The 22,407-nt window shown below is 54.8% G+C and overlaps 1 protein-coding gene across 6 annotated transcripts; it reads right to left on the bottom strand.

Moving 5' to 3' along the window:
- Positions 1-7,142: 7,142 nt before the first annotated feature.
- HMCES (5-hydroxymethylcytosine binding, ES cell specific) lies at positions 7,143-22,097 on the bottom strand. 6 transcript variants are annotated; one of them, XM_061397283.1, is made up of 8 exons: positions 22,056-22,097; positions 21,596-21,801; positions 16,139-16,282; positions 15,369-15,479; positions 13,480-13,661; positions 9,387-9,579; positions 7,904-8,224; positions 7,143-7,862 (listed from the first exon to the last, which is right to left on the bottom strand). In XM_061397283.1, the coding sequence occupies exons 2-7, from the start codon at positions 21,776-21,778 to the stop codon at positions 7,988-7,990; spliced, it is 1,050 nt and encodes a 349-aa protein (XP_061253267.1). In that variant the 5' UTR covers positions 21,779-21,801; positions 22,056-22,097; the 3' UTR covers positions 7,143-7,862; positions 7,904-7,987. The 6 variants fall into 6 exon arrangements, with proteins under 6 accessions (XP_061253267.1, XP_061253262.1, XP_061253264.1 ...); XM_061397278.1 differs by having other exon boundaries at positions 15,354-15,479; positions 22,056-22,095; XM_061397280.1 differs by having other exon boundaries at positions 7,908-8,224; positions 15,354-15,479; positions 22,056-22,095.
- Positions 22,098-22,407: the final 310 nt, after the last annotated feature.

The following is a 22,407-nucleotide window of genomic DNA, read 5'->3' as shown; positions in this document are numbered from 1 at the left end:
TGCCAGTGTTACCGCCCAGCTCTGTGCTGGGCCAAGCTAGTTCAGGTGCAGGCCCTGCCCACGCTTTTGCTGGGGGTGGGAGGGAACCACGTCATCCTCTCTAAAGTGACCAGGCCGCCGTTGGGGAGGAGGAGGAATGCTGGACTTGGCAGTGGCTGTCTGGATTCTAAGGGAAAAACACCCACCCTGCCAGCCCAGGTTTTGGCTACAGCTTCATCTACTTTGCAACTCTGATTGGGGGGCAGTGTGCCCAGTACTCTGCTGCAGGGCCAGTGTGCCAGACCGGGCCAGTCCCAAGCTGTCTGCAGAGCCAGCCAGTAGGTCACCAACAGCTAGCAGCCCTGAGAGACCTTGGCCTCCCTAGGATCCAGGGGATGGTGCTCCTGACCCACTAAACGTGAGCCCTCAGATTCCACCCTCTCCCTGAACCAGATGCCACTTGGGCTCACCCCAGCTGTCCAAGTCAGCCTCTGGCTGGGGCCTGGCTCTCTGGCCCTCTCCCAGGTGGCCCTTGGAGGGGTGGTGACGGGGCAGTGAACTCTGCCTCTTCTGGCCAAGTTCTTCACACCAAGCAGCTTTCCCTTGCAGAGCTCCCCCTGACCCAAGCTCCTCCCCTTGCTAACTCCACCCTTTGACGACCTCCCTCCAGCTCCACACCCCCTAGTGGCCCTGCAGGTGAGCCGTTCTGCACGGTCTTTGCAGACTTCCCTCCTAAATCGGCCCTGCGCTGCTCACCACCCAGTTCTCCCAGTGGCCTCCAGCTCTGATGCCACCCCCACCTCTCCTTTCACTCCCTCCCCTCTGCTCTTTGAAGGCTTGGCCCCTGCCTTGTTGCCTTTTCCACGCTGACGCCTGTTTCTCCAAGAGCACTGGCACGCCTCTTCTGATGATACAAAGCACTTTGATTTTCTCCCAGGGACAGTCATGCCCCGTGTTGTCCAGCCACAATGCTCTGGGGTCTGAACCTTCCAGTCCCAAGGATGGTCACGTGACCAGAGACCTAGCTGATGATTCTTTAATCTGTTGCCTGGCCACAACGATTGGTGAGATGAGTTTTTGACCTCAGTGAGTCAATCTGGAAGTAATGAGAGAGAGGTGCTTCTTCCGCCCAGGACCACTAAGGGGTAGGGGCATTGGCCAGAGCTGCGGGCGGCCACCCTTGTCGCCACTCGGAGAATGCCCGCCTGAAAAAGAGGCCAAGGCAGAGAGAGCGGGAGCCAGCACACAGAGAAACAGATACCTAAGGACATTAATGCAAGGTCCAGAGCCAGTTGTGCCTGAAGCTACTTAGACCCGGCTGTGTCAGGAGCCGACGCCTGCTTTTTACATAAGCTAGTCTGTCTTGTGTTTCTGTTACCTGCAATCCGGTCTCACTTCTTCAACTCATTTTATCCTCCCATGCCCACATGGGACCTTGTCATCCAAACTGCTCTTCCTTAAAACCACCCACCCAGGATTTCCCTGGTTGTCCAGTGGTTAAAAATCCACCCGCCAATGCAGGAGACGCAGGTTCTACCGCTGGTCCAGGAAGATGCTGTGTGCCGTGGAGGAAGTAAGCTCGTGGGCCACAGCTGCTGAGCCTGTGTTGTGTAGCCCGTGCTCTGCAACGGGAGAAGCCACTGCAGTGAACCTGTGCTGCGCACTGCAGAGCGGCTCCTGCAATTGGAGGAAGCCTTTGCGGCCTACAGTAAACCCGTGAAGATCGGACCCGTGCTCTCCCAGGGGCCTTCACTCTACCCACAGGCCCCTCCTCAACTCTGCCCAAGTTGCCTTCAGCCGAGCGTGGGTGGGTCCCACGCCCTGCAGGTGAAGAAACACCCTTTGTGTGCCTGGCACCCCGAGGAAGGCTGCAGAGACCTTGGCCTCAAGGTAGCCCCAGAGGGAGGTGTTCAACACCCACCTTAGTGGTGTGGAAGGTCTGTTTTCTGCTCCCTCACCACACTCAGCCCCTGCACAGAGCAGGGGCCAGGGGTGGGGCGCAGGGCGGGGGGATTGACTTACTGTGTGTCTTGGACTTGGCTTCAAGGGGCCTCAATTCCAGGTAGCGAAGAGGAACTAAAAAGCCTCTTGATGAAAGTGAAAGTGGAGAGTGAAAAAGTTTGAAGATCATGGCATCTGGTCCCTTCACTTCATGGGAAATAGATGGGGAAACAGTGTCAGACTTTATTTTTGGGGCTCCCAAATCACTGCAGATGGTGACTGCAGCCACGAAATTAAAAGACGCTTACTCCTTGGAAGGAAAGTTATGACCAACCTAGATAGCATATGGAGAAGGCAATGGCACCCCACTTGAGTACTCTTGCCTGGAAAATCCCATGGACAGAGGAGCCTGGAAGACTGCAGTCCATGGGGTCGATGAGGGTCGGACACGACTGAGCGACTTGACTTTCACTTTTCACTTTCATGCACTGGAGAAGGAAATGGCAACCCACTCCAGTGTTCTTGCCTGGAGAATCCCAGGGACGGGGGAGCCTGGTGGGCTGCTGTCTCTGGGGTCGCACAGAGTCGGACACGACTGAAGTGACTTAGCAGCAGATAGCATATTCAAAAGCAGAGACCCTACTTTGCCAACAAAGGTTCGTCTAGTCAATGCAATGGTTTTTCCAGTGGTCATGTATGGATGTGAGAGTTGGACTGTGAAGAAGGTTGAGCGCTGAAGAATTGATGCCGTTGAACTGTGGTGTTGGAGAAGACTCTTGAGAGTCCCTTGGACTGCAAGGAGATCCAACCAGTCCATTCTGAAGGAGATCAGCCCTGGGATTTCTTTGGAAGGACTGATGCTAAAGCTGAAACTCCAGTCCTTTGGCCACCTCATGCGAAGAGTTGACTCATTGGAAAAGACCCTGATGCTGGGAGGGATTGGGGGCAGGAGGAGAAGGGGACGACAGAGGATGAGATGGCTGGATGGCATCACTGACTCGATGGACGTGAGTCTGAGTGAACTCTGGGAGTTGGTGATGGACAGGGAGACCTGGCGTGCTGCGATTCATGGGGTCGCAAAGAGTCAGACACGACTGAGCGACTGAACTGAACTGAACTGAACTGCATTCCAGGTAAACACTGAAGGCACGTAACGCCGCAGGGCTCTGGAGGAGGGCTTCCTGGATGAGGTGACCGTACTACAGCAAGGAGGCAAGCGACCACGGGCACAGCCACAGTCCAGGCCTGCATCCGCTGGACAGGAGGGGCTGGGTGGGGGTGGGGGCCCACAGTGGCAGGGCAGGGCTCTGGACCTGGCTCCACCATGGTCTGATGTCTGGGGCAAGACTGCTCTCTCCAAGCCTCAGTGTCCTCATCTATAAACAGAGCCGAAAGAGATTTGTTTTGCTCACTCATCTGCTGAGCAGGGATATCTGACCCTCTGGCCAGGGTCTCAGGTTTTCCACCACCTCTGGGTGTACAGCCCTCTCTCCTGCGAGGCTGCCTCCTTCCTCTCCCTGGGCTGCGACCTGCCTCTCTGGGAACCTCCTCAGATCTCAGGTCTGCCTCTGTGTTCTGGATCCTGCTTCTCCCTGGGCCCCAGATGGCTCCACAGACGCTGCAAAGGCCCCTTTCAAGGCCAAACTGCCCGAGCAACCCGTAGAATGGGGTCTTGACCCAGTCAACTCCGGCTCAAGCTGTTCTCCACCAGGACAGGGCCTGGTGCTGAGCACAGGACTGAAACCCAAGTCCATGTTGCATCTGACCTTGCCGACGGGGGTATCCTCGTCCTGCAGAAGCTGAGACTCTTTGTCCAGAGGTGAACATGTCCACATGTGGCCCGGGAATCAGGAACCCTGAGAATCCAGGGAAAGTAGACTGCCAGCTCCGGTGCCACTTCCCACCGAGGAGGTGAGTGGGCAGCCCGGCAACCACAGTGGCGGCTTCCACCTGAATTCGGCAAGAATCTGCCCATGGCTGCCCCGCACGGAAATATACAAGTGAGGGCGGCCCCGTGCGGCCCGGCCACAGCCGTGCAAAGAGATCGAGATTCCCCATCATCAGGTGGGTGCATGCCAGCCGGGACCAGAGTCTCAACAGAGGTGCACAGACCCCAGAGCCCTTCTGATGGTCTCCAGGCAACAGAGGGGCAGAATGTAGCCAGAGCTTTCTTAGACACGGCAGAAGCACCTGCATGTTTCTGAGCTGCCCTCTAGAAGCAGGGAGGGGAGTGGGTTATCCAGGGAGCCTGGCAGGAGGGTCCCCCAGCGGCCTGTAGTCCCAGAAGGCACTCGATCATCAGAGGCACCTCCTGAGAAGTTTTTATGTGGAGATTACACATTTTGTGTGTGTGCGTGTGAAACCTCTCACTTTTAAAATGCAGACTTGAAACTGGAACTTTTATGCATTGATGGCAGGAATGTAAAGTGATGCAGCTATTGGAAAACAGTATGGAGGTTCCTCAAATATTCAAACATAGAGTTGAGCCATCAATTTTACTTCTGGGGACACACCCAAAAGAACTGAAAATAGTGACTCAGAGATCCACGAAGCTGTGCTCAGAGCAGCACTAACCACAAAAGCCAACCGGTGGAAGCAACCCAGGGGTCCATCCATGGCTGATGGATGAACAGTGTGGTCTCGACACACCACGCAGTATTATTCAGTCTTAAAAGGAAGTCCTGACACTTGCAACAACATGGATTAACTGAAAAACACTGTGCTCAGTGAAACAAGCCAGTCACAGAGACAAGTATTGCATGATCCCACTTATGTGAGGGCCTACAGGAGTCAAGTTCACAAAGACAGGAAGTAGGATGGTGGGTGTCAGAGGCTGGGACAGGGACGGGGTCAGAATCTCAGGCTTGCAAGCTGGAAAGTCTTCTGGGAATGGCTGCTGGTGATGGCCGCACAGCAGTGTGAGCCTGTTTCCTACCACTGGACTGTGCGCTGGAAAACGGGGGCGATGGCACCCTTAGAGCGTGTGGGTTTTACCAAAACAAAATAAATTCCGTAACAAAATCCATAGCAAAATAAATTCCTAAGCCAAACAAAAGCACATGTAACATGGTGTGGCCTGTGGTCCCCACCTGTGTGATCACTCAGTTTAATCTTCTTTGTGGGTTGTTTTGGCTGTTTCATGAGACAAACTGTTTTGGATGGTGGTCTCCTGATGGAGCAGGAGACAGAGGAAAGCCCCGCGGTGGTGACGCGCTCAGCCTGCCGCTGCTGAGGGCCTGACCCTGGGTGACCACCTCCCCCCGAGCCCTGCACTGTGCGCCTCCGGGTATGTGCTTCCCTGTCTTCGCCCAACTCCTCTGGCCTCTCCCAAGTGTTCTCTTTCTCCTGGCCACCTCCATCGGGGCTAAAAGCGGGGCAGTGAGGCCCTGTCCGAGCCCCCGCTCCCACACCTCCACTGGGAGTGTTGCCCACGGAGTCTGCAGCACATCTTCCCTGGAGCCCAGGACCCTTCTCCATGTGAACAGCACCGTGACAGTGGCAGGTGTTGGCTCTCCGACAACCAGCACCTGTTGCTGTGGGCTCCTGGGAGTTCAACCATGAGCACCCACTGTCCTGATTCAGAGATGGACAAACCACACCTCAGGGCAGCTTTGTATGTACCGGGGACCTCCCATGCAGCCCAAGCCAGAGCTCCTTCCCCAAGGACTGAGGCTCTACTCTCCTTCTGGCTGAGGTCAGCCATCGCCCTCTCTGGTTCCCATCACTAACCTACTCGCTGGGCTTTCCCGGTGGAAAGCAGGGTCCTGTCCTCACCCTGCAAGCTGAGACCCAGGCCAGGAGCCTCTCCGATCTGCCCCTGTGGGCTGAGTCTCTCCCCTGCCTTGGTCTGTTCCCCTTGGGTGCACAGAGCTTTTCAGGTACACAGCTTTACAGGAAGAGATGAAGCCAGGTGGACTGCAGACAGGAATCGGGGACACATCTGTCCACTGCAACAGAATCTGGAGTCTAGGGACCTCTGCTTCCTCTGAGGCCTGGAGCCAAGCCTTGTGCCCGCAGGGAGGGTGGGCTGAGGAAGCTTGCCAGCTGGGAGCCCACGGAGGGGTCAGAGAGCCTCACGCAGGGACTGTCCCTCCTGCCGGGAGAATGGCTGGGGCCTGGTCTCCGTGGCCACTGGAGACAGGCAGGAGCTGGCTGCCCTTCTCCTGAGACTTATTGGCAGAGGGGAGAAAATGGCAATCCAGTGAAAATCTGAGAGCGACCTGGCAATGCCTAGAAACGCTGAGGATTCATACAAGGGGAAAACTGCAGAAGAAAATGCCCATGACGCCGTTTATGTAGACCTGAAAATCACAAAACCATGTTTTGATATGAGAATACGCCTTTAAACATCACATTTATGTCGAGGTTATAAGAACCGGAATGAAAAGCACACACACTCTGGAAACGTTACATGCTCTCTAGTAAAAGCACCCATCAAACTGACAACTCTGGGAAAAGAGTCCGGAAAACCAAGGAAATTTCCCTTTTGCTGCTCTACTAAACGACTTAAACATGACAAAAAAAGTCTTAACAGTCGACATTCCTGTATGTTCAGTGTATTTGTAAAATCTCTTACTCCAAGCAGAAGAGCCCAGAGGAGACGGAAACTGGAGGAAAGCGCACGCCCCTCCGCGGGGCCGGCTCCAGCCCAGGCTCCGCGGCCCCGGAAGAGGAACTGGGGAGCCCGGGCCGCGCGAGCCCCGCCCCCCGGCCCCGCCATTGGCAGGAATGGCGCCGGGCCCCACTCTGATTGGCGGCGCTGCGATCCCTGATTTGCATAGACCCCGGTCCGGCTGGCGGGCCCAACTTCGGACGCGGAGGCGCGGGTCTGCAGCAGCTGCCGGGACGCCCGCGGGGCGGAGGTCCTGGAGGCTCGCCCTGGAGCCGACTGGTCCCTCCGCCTCGGCGCCCCCGCATCCAGACGCGGCGCCCGGGTGAGCCTGCAGAGCTGCGCGCATCCTGCCTTCCCGGACTCAGGCATCTGGGCGGGGGGCGGACGGCCACAGCCACAGACGGACATCTGCCTGCAGAGCAAACGCGGGCTGGGCGGGTGGCCGCCTCCGACGCGTGTCCCCGTCCGTGCGCTCCTGCCCTCGGGCGCTGCGCACCTGAGCCGGGGCAGGGCTCGCGTCCGGCCTGCGCGCCCGCCCCCGCGCCCCTCCTGCCCAGCAGGCGCTCTGTCTGGTTGCTTTAAGCCAGTGGATTCAGACAACTTCCAGGTATTGAGTTAAAAAAGACTCAAGAAAGAGCCCCCTACCAAATCTTTTTATTGTTTACAAAAAAGCAGTTTTGACAGCAAAAACCCCAGTTGCCCCCCTGCTTGTGACAAAATCATTCCTTTGGACCGTGGCCAGGAGAAAACAGTTCCTCCCACCGGCAGCATTTTCTAGACAGGTTATCAAATACAGTTTATTCAGAAAAAGGACAATGTTTTAAGAACCTAACTCCCAAACACTGAAAGAGCCCATAGGCTGAGCAGAATACAGCCTCTGCTGAGATCCGCCAGTAGGGACGGGCTCTGAGGGCGGGCCCACCCGGCCACCCGGCCACCCGGCCACCCGGCCACCCGGCCACCCGGAGAGGGCTGTGGGCCCGCGCTCCCTCCCTTCCCTCGGAGCTGACTGGGTGGCCCGCGCCTCTTCCCAGGTTGCCCGCCCACCCCGCCGGGCAGTCCTGGTCACAGCCAGCACGCACTGCCCGGGGAGGCCGAAACCCTGAACACTGAGCTATGATGGGAGCCACTCCACCACTCCCCAGCCCCCGCAAGTGCAACCTGTGATCAACAGTAGGATTCAGCACCTCTCGGCTTGGAACTCCCCCAACACACACACACACACACACACACACCCCACACACACACACTCCCCCCCACACACACACACACACACACACACACACACACACACACTCCCCCAACACACACACACACACACACACACGACCTGTGATTGCGTGGTATTCAGCGCTGTGCCCACACACACACACACACATACACACACACACATGACCTGTGATTGCGTGGTATTCAGCGCTGTGCCCCTCGGCTGCGGTCTCTGGAAGACCTGCGCTACTGCGTGTGAGGCCGCTTGGCCACAGGCTCTTCCTCCTGCCCCTGCTTCAGCCATCGCTCCAGGAGGCCGGCGCTGCCTCTCTTGGGGGTTCCTGGGCTCTTCTGCAGGAACTGGCTGGACCACTGGGGCACATCTGGCTCTGCCTTTTGGGGTGTTCTGGGCTCTTCCTTTTTGGGTGACTTCGTGGCCAGCCACTGCAGCATCTTCTGGCTGCTGGCGCTCACCGTGAGCTCCTAGGAGAAAGCAGCAGCAGCTCAGACCCCCAGCTCGAGCTCCTGGGAAACCGGGGAAGAGGCGCTGCGTGAGGCACTGGCCTGGGCACGGAGATGTGGCCAGGGGCACGAGGAGGGGAGCAGGGCGGGTTCCCAGGGCCGGAAGGGAGAGGGGGCAGCTCATGGTGGGCGAGACCGGCCACAGAAGACAGCGGGCAGAGAATGAAGCAAGCTCAGGAGAAAGAGCTTAGCCTGAGCAGACCATGCGGGGAGCCAGCTGGAGACGCAGCCCTCAGACAGAGGCTGGGTGAGAGGGGCCTGCTGCTCCCTGCGCCCGAGCCCAGCACAGGATGCCAGCTCTCCAGAGCGTGAATTATTCTGCAGAGAAGACTGTGGCAGACATGGGGCCATGTCTGGTGCAAAATGAATACCTACAGTTGCATTTTTTGAGAGACAGGTAATGAAAAGCGCTACCAGGGATACAAGGCTTTGAGAGAACCAAGAGAAAGAGGTTGACGCTGACTGTGAGTGTGAAAACATAAGAGGCTTTGAGGGAGACAGGGCGGGGGCCGTGGTTGTGTCTCCATCCTCCGGCCACCGAGGAGCAGCTGCTGCCCCTGCCTCATCCCTGGGTATCAGCGGGGCCAACTTCTGCTCTGGGGCTTCTTATCACACAGGCCTCGTCTGTCCACCTTCCTTTCAAAATACAGCCCCGTGATCCCCGCCAACTCTAAAGCTTGTGCGCCTTGCAGGAACATTTTCCAGTCTCCTGAAGGAGAATGAGGATTGAAATCCCCCCATCTGGTAGCTGGGAAAGCAGAGAAAACAGATGGAAACACGTCTCCCACTCGGTTGGCAAGATAGACGGTCCAGGTCAGGGCCCCTCTGTGCTTTTCAGGCACCCTCCAGACGAGGAGTGCTCAAAGCTGGCTTCTTATCAGACCCACCCGAGCAGCTTCGTACAGTCACAGAAGGCCCGGCCCAGCCTGAACACTGACCGGCACGCGCCAGGCCCGCCCACAGCCCCTCTGAGAGTCACGGCCCGGGGCTGCCTTGCTGCACGAGGAGGACGAACTGTGGGTGCTCTGGATTCAGCCTCTGGCGGTAAAGGTCCCAGCGTGCGCTGAGAGGCCCCTCGGAGCAGGTGGAGCTCGGCAGGGACGGGCGGGTGTCCGGGCCCTACCTTTCCGGCCAGCAGGTGGAGCGGGAACACACACTCGGGAGCGTTGTTCCAGGAGCTGTTCACCACGGACGACACCCGGTGGAAGGCGATGTTCTCCGTGGGGCGGATCAACTTCAGAGCTTCCTGAGCTGGGACCTCACCGAAGTCCAGCCACTTGGAGACCGCCTCTTCGCCATCCAGTATGGCAGGCATCCTGGGGGGTAAGCACAAGACAGGGGTTGGGGGCACCGGGCGGGGGGGTCTAGTCAGCTGATGCACAGGCTGCCCCCTCCCCGTCTACACCTGCACGCTGTCCCGTGCCCCCGGGAACAACAGGGCACAGAGCTCAGCACAGGAGAGCCAGCTCAGAGTGTGGTGGTGAAGACCGTGCCCGGTGCTGCAAGTGGGTGCCCTCCCGCGCAAACGCTAGCAGACTGGTGACCTTTATGGCGCCCTGGCCTAGACTTCAAGGGAAAACAAAGCCTGGGAAACTTGTCTGTCATTAAGACCCCAGCCTTCCCACCCACACAGGTTTATGTAAGGAAGAGCTATCTCTAAAACTGTGACCGAAAGGCAACCCAAAGGCAACTGTGGCCGAAATGGCTCAGAAAAGCGAAGAGGCCGCCCCAGACGACTCCTGGTACCCAGGAGACGTTAGGAAAAGAGCGCTTGTTGAGCTTCCAATTTTATGTTCTGGGCCAGTGCAAAGCATGCACACACGTCATTGGGGGATGGCACGGTTGAATTTAGGAGAGAAATGCATGAACGTTACTTTTAATAATTATTGTTACTTCAACAAATCAAACACTTATTTGCTTTACTGTTTTATTTTCTGGCTGCAGCGCACAGTCTGTAGGACCTTAGTTTCCCAGGGATCACATTTAGGCCCCAGCAGGGAGGGCGGAGGCCTGACCACTGGACTGCCAGGGAATCTCCCAAGATATACTTTTAAACAGTATTTTAAAATGTCTGACATCTAGATTTACAATGAATGGCATCTTTGCATTGTATCACAGCTTCATTGGCAGTAATTGGCAGCAGTTTACTTAACTGCATAAAATAGTGGAACAAAATCTTGGATTCGATGAAATAGGACTTTATGGTGAATTAGCAAAACTAGAACTATCATATCCCAGGAAAACATCATTTCAGACAGAATGCTTAGGGCAAAGGGGTTAAAATAGACAATCCAATATGTGCCATACTGAATTTTTTTCAGCAAAACATCATAAAATGATCCCTGAGGGCACTGAGACCTGGCAAAAGTTGTGAAAGCATTACACAAGTATGTCGGTTCTGCCAATGCTTGTTTTTAAAATGAAAATTTATTCCAGTGTGATTGACTATTAGACAGCAATTTAAGCATAATGCACACTTTGCATTTGCTTATACACAGTTTTACCTGTGAGGAAACCCACTGTGAACACGGAAAACGTCACCCCGCCGGGCTGCATCTTGTGAGACGCGCCTCAGACGCCGGCGGCCTCGGCCCAGCGCATACTCTCCAAAGTGGCGGCCTGCTCTTACTGTGCGCTTGTAAACGCTTCTGTTAAAAAACTGCTCATTCAACACCTCAAACATGTCTAAGCTTCTGGGCTCAGACATTCTAACCGGTGCACGAAAACGGAGAACTTTTAAGGCTTGGGGAGAAGGGAGAATAAACCATCTCGAAAGCCAGGCTCCCCGGGTGGCTCAGTCGTAAAAAGTCCACCTGCCAATGCAGGAAACGCAGGTTCGATCCCTGGGGTGGGAGAATCCCCTGGGGAGGGAAATGGCAGCCCACTCTGGTATTCTTGCCTAGGAAATCCCATGGACAGAGGAGCCTGGCGGGTTACAGTCCATGGAGTTGCAAAGAGCCAGACACGACTGAGCGACTGAATGACAGCCTTGAAAGCAGGAACAGAACACGTGGTGTCTCCTGGGCAACAACACAAAGGATCCACAACAGTGAGGGGCTGGAAAAGGGACATCCACGGCCAGACGGGCACAAGCAGCCCAAGAGGTGCAGCAGCCAGGCTTGAAGGAGCAGACGCAGTGGGAAGATCGCTCAGCATGCCAAGAAAGCCAAGCAGTGAATAAAAGGGGGGGCTTTCTCACAAAGAGAACGCACTGTCTGTACACAAAGACCACAGGAGAGCACGGGGGCTCCTCGCAGGGCTCTGATGGTGGTCTGCGCAGCTCCAGGCACGATGCTGGAGTTAACTAGGGGAGGCGGCCCATCGCATCAGAACGTTCAGTTGTGATTAAATATGTATCTACTGTGAAGGCCAAAGAATGCTCCAACTACCGCACAATTGCACTCATCTCATACGCTAGTAAAGTCACGCTCAAAATTCTCCAAGCCAGGCTTCAGCAATATGTGAACCGTGAACTTCCTGATGTTCAAGCTGGTTTTAGAAAAGGCAGAGGAACCAGAGATCAAATTGCCAACATCTGCTGGATCATAGAAAAAGCAAGAGAGTTCCAGAAAAACATCTATTTCTGCTTTATTGACTATGCCAAAGCCTTTGACTGTGTGGATCACAATAAACTGTGGAAAATTCTGAAAGAGATGGGAATACCAGACCACCTGACCTGCCTCTTGAGAAATCTGGATGCAGGTCAGGAAGCAACAGTTAGAACTGGACATGAACAACAGACTGGTTCCAAATAGGAAAAGGAGTTCGTCAAGGCTGTATATTGTCACCCTGCTTATTTAACTTATATGCAGAGTACGTCATGAGAAACGCTGGGCTGGAAGAAGCAGAAGCTGGAATCAAGATTGCCAGGAGAAATATCAATAACCTCAGATATGCAGATGACACCGCCCTTATGGCAGAAAGTGAAGGGGAACTCAAAAGCTTCTTGATAAAAGTGAAAGAGGACAGTGAAAAAGTTGGCTTAAAGCTCAACATTCAGAAAATGAAGATCATGCCATCCGGTCCCACCACTTCATGGGAAATAGATGGGGAAACAGTGGAAACAGTGTCAGAGTTTATTTTTCTGGGCTCCAAAATCATTGCAGATGGTGACTGCAGCCATGACATTAAAAGACGCTTACTCCTTGGAAGGAAAGTTATGACCAACCTAGATAGCATATTCAATAGCAGAGACATTACTTTGCCAACAACGGTTCGTCTAGTCAAGGCTATGGTTTTTCCAGTGGTCATGTACGGATGTGAGAGTTGGACTGTGAAGAAGGCTGAGCGCCAAAGAATTGATGCTTTTGAACTGTGGTGTTGGAGAAGACTCTTGAGAGTCCCTTGGACTGCAAGGAGATCCAACCAGTCCATTCTGAAGGAGATCAGCCCTGGGATTTCTTTGGAGGGAATGATGCTGAAGCTGAAACTCCAGTCCTTTGGCCACCTCATGCGAAGAGTTGACTCATTGGAAAAGACTCTGATGCTGGGAGGGATTGGGGGCAAGAGGAGAAGGGGACGACAGAGGATGAGATGGCTGGATGGCATCACTGACTCAATGGACGTGAGTCTCAGTGAACTCTGGGAGTTGGTGATGGACAAGGAGGCCTGGCGTGCTGTGATTCATGGGGTCGCAAAGAGTCGGACACGACTGAGCGACTGATCTGATCTGATGAAGGCCAGCCTCGGAAGAACAACATTTCAAAGGCAGAAGAACACATCCCAGGATTTAAGACCAGAAAAGACAATCATTTCGCATCACCTTCCTCCCACCAGGTGACAGTAAGTCACAAGCTGCGACTCCTCTAGCACAAGCTGACTTCAGGCCTTTTTAAGGTATGGTGCTGTATTTACTATAACTTCTTTGTACTTCTTAACCACGGAATGCATGCTACTGTAGTATGGGTTTTATTAGATTCGTATTATTTTTTAACTGGGTCACTGACAAAATGTTTAAGTGTTGTCCCCTTACTCCCACTTTTTTGTAAGTTCTCTGGATTTCACTGTGCAGTTTTGCATAGCGTGGGAACTTCCAGGAACGTGTGTCATATTACAGCCACGCAGACTGTACCTGGATCTTGTGAATCAGGCTTTGTTTCCGACTCTCTAAATCTGTGCATGCAGAAACTCTGAATTCCGGAAGCTGCTTGTTTAAACCCAAAGACGACAAGCCCTGCCCTGAACCCTCTGAACGCAGGCGCGGGGGGCGTGCTTGCCTGTTGTGGATGTCGTTCAAGACTTTGCAGGAGTCCACTGTGATGATGCTGTAGGAATAGAGGCAGTCTCCTCCCGCCGGGGGCTCCCAGCAGTCAAAGATCCCGGCCATCGTCAGTGGCCTCCAGTTGTCCCAGACCTTCTCCCAGTCCTCGGGGCTGGCCACAGCACCCACCTGCTCGGACTGGAAGCAAAGCCACAGCAGATCAGGCACTCCGCAGCCACCCTCCCCTGCCACCCTCCCCTGCAGGCAACAGCACGGCCATCATCTCAGCACGGAGGCCCTGGACCCATTGTCAGAGGACAGAGGCTTGGTGGCAGACCCTCCCTGAGGCAGTAGATTTATGGCCCTGGAACGCTTTCACGATACAGCCTAACACCTCCCGTGGCATTCAGGCCTTCCTCGATCTGGAGCCTCATTCCAGCTTTCACACACAAGGGGAACTTGCGTCCCGCCCAGCTGTCGGTAAACAGCCCACACGTCTCGAGGAAGTCACTTTCCTCTTCCTACCCGAAAGGTCTTTTCTGCCCGAGCTCAACATGCCAACTCCCACTTGCCTTCAAGATTCAGCTCCCAGCTTCCAAAGGCTGGGGAGTTGCCTCCACCTTCCCTCTCTACAAGAACAGATAGAGACTCTCCATAAGCGTAACTTTCCCTAAACTCATCAGAGAACTCAGGTCATAGGGCAGCCACTTAGCCTGAACTGTAAAGCAAAGACAGGGTCATCCAAAGGGAGAGGAGACCCGACTACGGGCTTCCCAGTGGTGCCAGGAGGCAAACAAGGCCTCCTTTATACAGCAGCTAAGCATTCAGATAAAATGACCGTCCAACTGCTCTCTGCAGAGCACAGGCTCGCCCAAGAGGGCTGCAGGTGTCCAGACCAGCCTCCGAGGGTGCTCATGAGACAGACAGGGCTGGGGATGGAGGAAGACTCCCTGCCCGGCGTGTCCAGGTGCTCAGGGACGGCAAGAAGCCTCACCACGCCCTTCTCCTCCAAGGAGCACGAAGCTTAAGGAGCCAGGGGAGAAGGGATAAAGCCTGTCACTCCTAAGAGTCAAGGGAAGCCCCGCTGAGGCTGCAAAAGGGCGACAGGAACAGCTCTCTGCTTCCCTGGGGAGGAGCAGGCTCACCGAGAAATCCCGAGAACTGGGGCCACAGTTCCGCTTAAGACGAGGCTGAACCAGGACAGCAGAGAGTGTGCTGCAGCCTCTGCGGATGAGCAGGCCCGAGGTGATGGGCAGCAGGGCGTGCCTGGGGAGAGCGTCCTGAGGGCTTCAAAGCGCGGGGAGCAGGGGTCTTGAGGAAAACCCTCTGGAAAACCAACCCTCACCCTGAACACGGGGCGACACCAGACAAATAGTCGAAGGGTCTGGTGCACGACAAAACCCAAGTCCAGCCCAGCTCCTGACAAGACCAACTCAGCCTAAGGGCGGACACACATGTGCACGTCCAGAGACACATATGACTGGTCTCAGTCTCTCTCCTACCTCCTATGTCTGGCAACCAGTAAAAAAAAAAATCTAAGATACACAAAACAGCCAGATAACCAAGGAACTGCTAAGATACATAGAAATCAACAGGGCTGGACTCAAGAGTAAATAAGAAAGAAGAGTGAACTTAAAAACAGATGAGTAAAAACGGCCCAGCCTGAAACACAGAGAAAAAGAATGGAGTATATAAAATGTCTGGAAGCTACGGGACAACATCACACTGTCTAACACATGCATGATGAGAATCCCAGAAAGAAGGAATAATGGGACAGAAGGAAAATCTGAATAGATAATTTATGGCTGAGAATTAAAAAAAAAAAAATAGGAAAGACACCCAACCGAATATCCAAGAAGCCCGAGAGCCAGAGAGGACACGCTGCTGCACCTTCTCGGGCTTGACCTGGGGGAAGTAGATGAAGTAGGGCTGCCGGTGGCTCGTGGCCTGACGTCGCTGCCATTCGTAGAAGCCGTCCGCCAAGACGACACAGCGTCTCCCCTTAACCAGAGGCACCTGCGGGAAAGCACGGGCGACCTCAGAGCGGGAACTCCTCTGCGTGTCGCGTTTCATAGGCATGAAGTCGCACGTAATGGGTGTCAGAAAGCTTAAATAACGTGCCTAAGAGGAAACAGGCGCTGTGGAGACGCTCTCCAAAGCTGGCCGCCCCGGAAGCGAGCCCCACCCAGCAGGATTCACAGCGATGAGGTCCCCTCCCTCGGTGACCTCGGGGGCTCGGTATAAACCAAGGAACACAGCAGAAGCGATGCTTGGGACTTCTGAGGCAGGGCCATACAGCCCCGCGGCTCTGCCCGCTCCCTGGAGGGTAAGCAGGGTGCGTCGTGAGATGCCTGACTGCCTACCCTCACGAGACACGTGGGCGGGCCTCCCCCTGTCCCCGCATCCCGGCCGAGGACAGGACACGTGGGTGAGAAGCCACCTGGACGTCCAGCTGTCCTGCGACGCGAGCGCTACATGAGAACCTCTGGGTGGGTACCACGTGTCCAGCTGGGCCCAGCAGCCCACGACTGAGTGGGAGAAAAAGCCCCGCTGTCTCACCGGGGTACAGAGAACAGCACTCTACAGCGACAAACGGGACAGTCTGGAGCTGTTTCGCAGGCGTCCAGGTGCCGGCAGTTCTGACCGAGAACCACCGGCACGCATGCCTCTCCTACCTTGAAGGACCGCTTCTCCATGATGGTGTCACTGCGGCAGTTGCTGGTGTTGATCTGCAGCTTGGAAAGATCCGCTTCCTTGAACCAGTAGGGGACCAGGCCCCACCGCATGGGTGCGATGATCCGCTCGGACGAGTCTGCGTCCTGCCACGAGAAAGGGTGCGGTGCAGTGAGGAGACGGGGAGGACCCTGCAAACCTCCTGGAGGGCACGCAGCACAGCACTTGGAGGAGGGGATGGCAAGCCCCTCCAGTGTTCTCGCCTGGAGAATCCCAGCGAGGGGCCGGGCAGGCCACAGTTCCAGGGGTCTCAAGAGTTGGACATGCCTGAGCAGCTAAACCACCATCACCGCCAGTGTTGAAATGCAGAGAGTAGATGACTGTGGACAGGGAGAGCTCCTGCCAGCAGTTCTAATGAGTTCTCATGATATGCGTGGCTGGCGTTCTCAGGCTGCTGCTGCTGCTGCTAAGTCGCTTCAGTCGTGTCCGACTCTGTGCAGCCCCATAGATGGCAGCCCACCAGGCTCCCCCGTCCCTGGGATTCTCCACGCAAGAACACTGGAGTGGGTTGCCATTTCCTTCTCCAGTGCATGAAAGTGAAAAGTGAAAGTGAAGTCGCGCAGTTGTGTCTGACTCTCTGCGACCCCATGGACTGCAGCCTACCAGGCTCCTCTGTCCATGGGATTTTCCAGACAAGAGTACTGGAGTGGGGTGCCGTTGCCTTCTCCGGCGTTCTCAGGCAACCGTGCTTATCAGGATGGTGACGTTCTGCCTGGGGGTTGGGGGGTACTAAGAGGTTCAGTTCCTGTAAGCTGTGAATCAGTGCCGGCCACAGGAGAGGCAGGCTCTGAGGCCCTACACCGCACGTGGCCCAGCTCTGATAAGGCACACACGACAGTCATCCCACGGAAGGTCCGTGCTAGGACAGGGACACACGGAAGGACGTGCGCCATGCCTTGTGAGGCCACACAGACGCTGAGCGACATGATACGATGCTACGGTCTACGGCCCTGTTAAGTGGTGCGCACAGGCGTGCTGGAAAAGTTCAGCGGACAGTGATCTGTGAGAGGGCGCCAAGCGGTCAGCTCCTTGGGAGGTGCAGAAGGGGGGATAAGGTGAGGGGGTTCTCGGACTGGACCCCACAAGAGGAACAGGACTGGGACAGAGAAGAGGTGGCAGGAGGGACCAGAGGGGAAATCAGAGGCCGAGCCAAGACTGGGCAGGAAGTGGTTTTGCGCAGCAAGCGTACAGCAAGCCTAGGGTGCTATTTTTAGGAGGCCCGTTCACAGGGCTGGCCCTCAAGCAGCATGTGAGAACTTGGCTTTTGAGAGCGCCCCCCTTTTCCTAACTGATTGGGATGGTGTCCTATGCCCGCTTCAGGCAGGAAACGAGGTTCTTGCTGAGCACCGGCTTTCCTTATGGGCGTCTGCTGCTTGCTAGGGAGAGCGCCCACGAGACCAGCCCCCAGCAAACCCTGGGCCTGTGTCTAATGGGTCTCTCTGGGCAGAAACGCTGCACGCGCGTTACTACCTCTTTCGTGCTGGAGAAAACTCGCTCGGCGTGTCCCCTCCCTGGGAGGGAGGAAAGGTTGTAAGGAAGCTGAGCACGAATTTCTCCAGATCTCTACTTGCTTCTGTTCCCCTGCTGATTCTGCTATGTATCCCTTCACCGCAGTAAACAGTAGCCGCGTCACATGCTGCCTTTTAAGCAACCTCCAAATGCGAGAGTAGTCTTGGGGCCCCCGCCCTGAACGTACGGTTGCTAAACTTTTTTGGGGTACCTGGCCCCCTGAGAATTTGATGAGACCGACAGATTGAAACGCACACACTGTTCTATCGGTACAGACACTGGGCTGGCACAGACTGAGCGGAGAGTGCATGCTGGGTTCCGCTGCAGGGGCACAGTGGGTCTGCTGAGAGAGGGGAGAGGCCTCTACACCAGATGCGCACAGACTTTTCTCTGGAAGGCTAAATACTAAGTATTGCAGACTTTGCAGCCCCTACAGCCTCTGGTATGTTAATAAAACTATTGCAGGGGCAGAGCAGCCAAAGGCAGCAGGCACATGGATGCTGCTCTGTCCCAGAAAACTGCATGTAGGGAGATGACCAGAGGACCCTGCTTTCTGCCTCCTGAGACCCCAGACTCCAGGGAAGAGACAAACTGTACCTGCAAGGCCTTGCCCTAATTCCTCACTGGTGAACAAGACAAAAAGGTTTTCTGAGTCACCAGCATGAAATCCACAGAGAGATGCTCCCTATGTCCAACAAGCATGTGGGGTTAAAACTGAGGAGACAGGCGGCCTGGCAGAGGAGGGAGAAGCAGACTTTTCCTGCAATGGACCAGACAGCGGGTATTTGTGGCTTTCTGAGCCCATACAGTCTCTGCTGCCACTCAACTCAACTCTGGCACCCTTGGCATGTCAGGGCAGCCAAAGAGCGGGCATGGCTGTATTCTAATAAAACTGTTTCATAAACACAGTGCACAGGATTTGATCCCATGGTTTGCCAATCTCTGGAATAAAGGCAAGAATAAGGTGTTCGTAAGAAGACCCTGGTTAGATGTGTGGCATGGAGCAGGCACACAAGTGTTAGTTTAATATTTTTCGAGGTTGTGACTAAAACGAAGCCGCAAAACCTACATAAAGGTGACTGGGGAAGCCATGAGAATAAAATTTCTTAGAGAGTAAATCAACCACAGGATGAAACCTGCGGGAAGTAGGAGGGGGTGGAGAAAAAAGGAAAACGGAGAACTGGGGGGAGAGTGCAGTCCAAGAGGGAGTATCTAGAGAGCATGGCAGGACGGAAAGAGGGGAGAGCAAGGGGCTCCGAGAGCGCGGGACACCGTCTAATAGGCCCCTAGGAGGCTTTCCCTTTTTGTTCCAGGCTAATGCATCACCGACTCCATGGACATGAGTTTGAGCAGACTCCAGGAGTTGGTGAGGGACAGGGAGGCCTGGCGTGCTGCAGTCCATGGGGTCGCCGAGAGTCGGACACGACTGAGCGACTGAACTGAACTGATGCCCCAGCCGCGCTCTTCACAAGATCCTGTCTCATTTCTTTCAAAACCTTGCCTGTTAATGAGCCAACCCCTCCCCCACACACCACAGAGCCCATGCTTGTCCCACGCGCAGTCAGGTTTCGCAAAGTCACCGCAAACAGCGAGTCAGGGAAAGCCGAGAGCTGCTCTGGGGGAAACACAGTTAGGTGGCCAGGAGCCTGTAGTGATGTTTCGTTAACTGGTCCGTATACAACTGTGCCTTCTCTGTATTTCTGTGCAGCACGTTTACTATTATATGTTAGACTTTATGTAACATATATTGTCGGTTCATTACTTTTGAATTCATGACCAACAGCCACAGTAACTCATGCCTGAGTGAAGCGTCTCTGACACACGCATGTTCTCTGTAAGGCATGTTACCGCCTTCCTGCTTTCAGGAATCCTAGCCTGCGCTTTACCACTATGCCTGGAGACAATTTTAAACAGTGAGATTGCCGGCAAAAAGCACAGAAATGCAAAAAAAAAAAAATCAATAAACAGACCTCAAGAAAGACACTTGTTTATAGTATAAAAGCCGAAACAAGAAGGTGGAGCTTTGATCTCAGCTGGGAATGCGTATTTGGGACTCATATTTCACCACTCTATGTCCATAAGGGACTCGAAAGCAACATGAGTATTATTTTGGGGGGTTCCAAAGTAGGCCAGTGATGCTGCTAAACATTCTACAACGCAGACAGGTCAGCTTCCCACAACAAACATCTCAGTCAAAGTGTCAGCAGTGCCGAGGCTGGGAAATCCTCCTCTTCCAAGTTCCACGCGTCGCCTTTTAACTTGACTGCATTCACTCAACAACTGGAAACCCAACCCAGGTAGGGGCTGCCCCACAGGGGACATGGTGAATAGAAAGTTCTTCTAAGCCAGAATACTGCGAGTACTGCTCAGTATTACTCATCTCCTCCTCTGCCCCCTTGGGCTTGTGAGCAGAACAGCTGGTAGCACTGGGGTTGGGTAAGCAGAAGGGGAAGCAGGGTGCAAATTGGCGGTTTCAGATGCAAACATTCCAATCCACACTCGGGCGTGGTCTTTGATGACGTGGATTAACAAGCTGACATGGTTCTACTTTGGCTTTACGATTCCACAGTTTTTCATTTTCAGATAAACGAAAACTCAACTATTTATCAAAACCAGGAAATCCTAGCGATCTTTATAAAATTTATGAGAGATGTGGAGTCAAAACATTACATCAGTAAATGCGCAGCACTGTCAGGAGAGGGGGGCTGTGTTCAGGAGCCCACCGTCCCATTCCTAGTTCCAGGAAGCATCACCGGAGCGGAAGGGTGGATGGGACCTTCGTACCAGCTGCCCCTCACCGACTGGGTAACCTGGGATCACTCACAGTCTTTCTGCACTTCTGTCTTCACACCTGTTAAGTTTTCTTCCAGCTAACATTCATTCTATAATGAGGTGGTACAAAGAGAACCATGGCTAACACTAAGAAACCGCATATAGCCAATCCTTGTCTCCAGATTATGCTTTCTTCTGAAATGTTTAATTTTTTTCCTTTCCCAGTCAAGGTTTCCCATGGTATTTATTTTATTTTGATTTTCTGCTAATTAAAAAGGTTTTTTTAGTTTCAGTGGGGAAGTATGCACCGACTAAAAACGGCTCGAGTATACTATTTCATGTAAATGGCTTCACTCAACCAAAAAAATCAGTTATCTCGTGTGTTGATTTCAAAATACGGTCTTCCTAACGTAAAGATGAATCTTCTGACTACCATATAAACACGACACTTCTGAAGAGCACGCAACAGGGACTTCCCTGGGGGTCCAGTGGGTAAGACTGTGTCCACTACCCGGGGCGCAGATTCAGTCCCTGGTAACCAAACACGATCCCTGCATGCTGCCTGGTGGGGCCTAAAACTTGAAAAAGAGAAAAGTATGCAAGAGGGCTTCAAGCAACTTCATGAAGCGACTCGTGCATTACGGACCAAATCGAAGAAAAGTCCAAGATGGAAACCATCAGAATTTAAAACACATCAAAGATATTCAAAATATCTAAGACATGGAGAAACTATCACTCTCCAGAATGAAGCACTTTTACTACACTGCATGTATACATACATTCCCCCTCTCTCTCTTTCAGGAGATAAAGCAAGGAAGCAAAACATTATAAATTATTGACCACTCCAACACTACAGAGGTAGATTTTATAAACACAAAGAAAGCAATTAAACTTTGGAATACCAGACCAAACACCGCTGTTCCTAGCTTCAGTTAAAGATAAAACGAGCAGAAAGGGTAGAAGCTTCAGCGTTCAAGAAACATCAGAGGTGTTGTAGACTAGTTTTAACGCTGCCCTAAGCCTAGAGAGTCTGATAAGCTGGACTCCTAAGGAGCATAGCGATCCCCCCGCTCTTTTCTTGAAGATATCTAAATGACCCAGATCAGGTCGGCGCTCACCTTCTCCAGGTGCAGCCGGGACAGGAGCACCGGGCTGCTGGAGCGCGGGCTCTTGTTGTACGAGGGGCAGTACCGATCTGGGTCCCTCCACTCCGGGAGCCGCTGGTGGCCCTGTCGGTCCCGGTAGGCGCAAGCTCGGGCCAGGACCTCCCTGGGCAGGTGGCAGGACGTCCGGCCGCACATCCTCGGCGCCCACACCGCGGGTCCTGCGCGCGGAGACCGGGGGAGTCGGACTCGGGCCTCGCCTCACGCGGCCCGCCTCTCCCCAGCCCCAACCCCCGCCCGAGCGCCCGGCTCCCGGGAACGCCGCCCGCCTCGCGGCCCGGCGCCAGAAGGGAGCCCCCCCGCCTGGGCCGCCTCCCGCCCAGCCGCGCCGCCGCCCGCAGCCCCGCTCCGCCCGCTCCAGGACCGCTGACCCTGAGGGACGAGCCCGCCGCCGCCCGCGCCCGCCGCGTCTCACCCGCCGCTCACCCGCCGCTCTGGCGCGCCCGCGGGCCCCGCCCCCAGCGGCCGCCTGGCCCCGCCCCGCGACAGGCTCCGCCCCGCGACAGGCTCCGCCCCGCGCGCGCCGGCGGTTCCTTCCGGCCCCGCGCTGCACCCACTCCCGCACTGTGCCCAGGGACTACCCTGGAACGTGGCTCTCCTGAAAGCGCCCGACGAGGAGACGGATAGTCTCGGGGTCCACGTCCTCCGTGTTGGCCGTGCCCCTGCGGGGTGAACTGCCCCCATGGCTAACCTCGGGCAGGGGCCGGGAAGGGCCCGAAGGTCCAGGCTGTCCTGAGAGACCCGCGATGCGACCCCGCGGCCTGCGG

Source organism: Bos javanicus, chromosome 22 (genome assembly GCF_032452875.1).
Source record: "Bos javanicus breed banteng chromosome 22, ARS-OSU_banteng_1.0, whole genome shotgun sequence".
Taxonomy (NCBI): Eukaryota; Metazoa; Chordata; class Mammalia; order Artiodactyla; family Bovidae; genus Bos; species Bos javanicus.
Note: the sequence above shows the minus strand (reverse complement) of the source record. Positions and strands in the feature narration are given on the sequence as shown.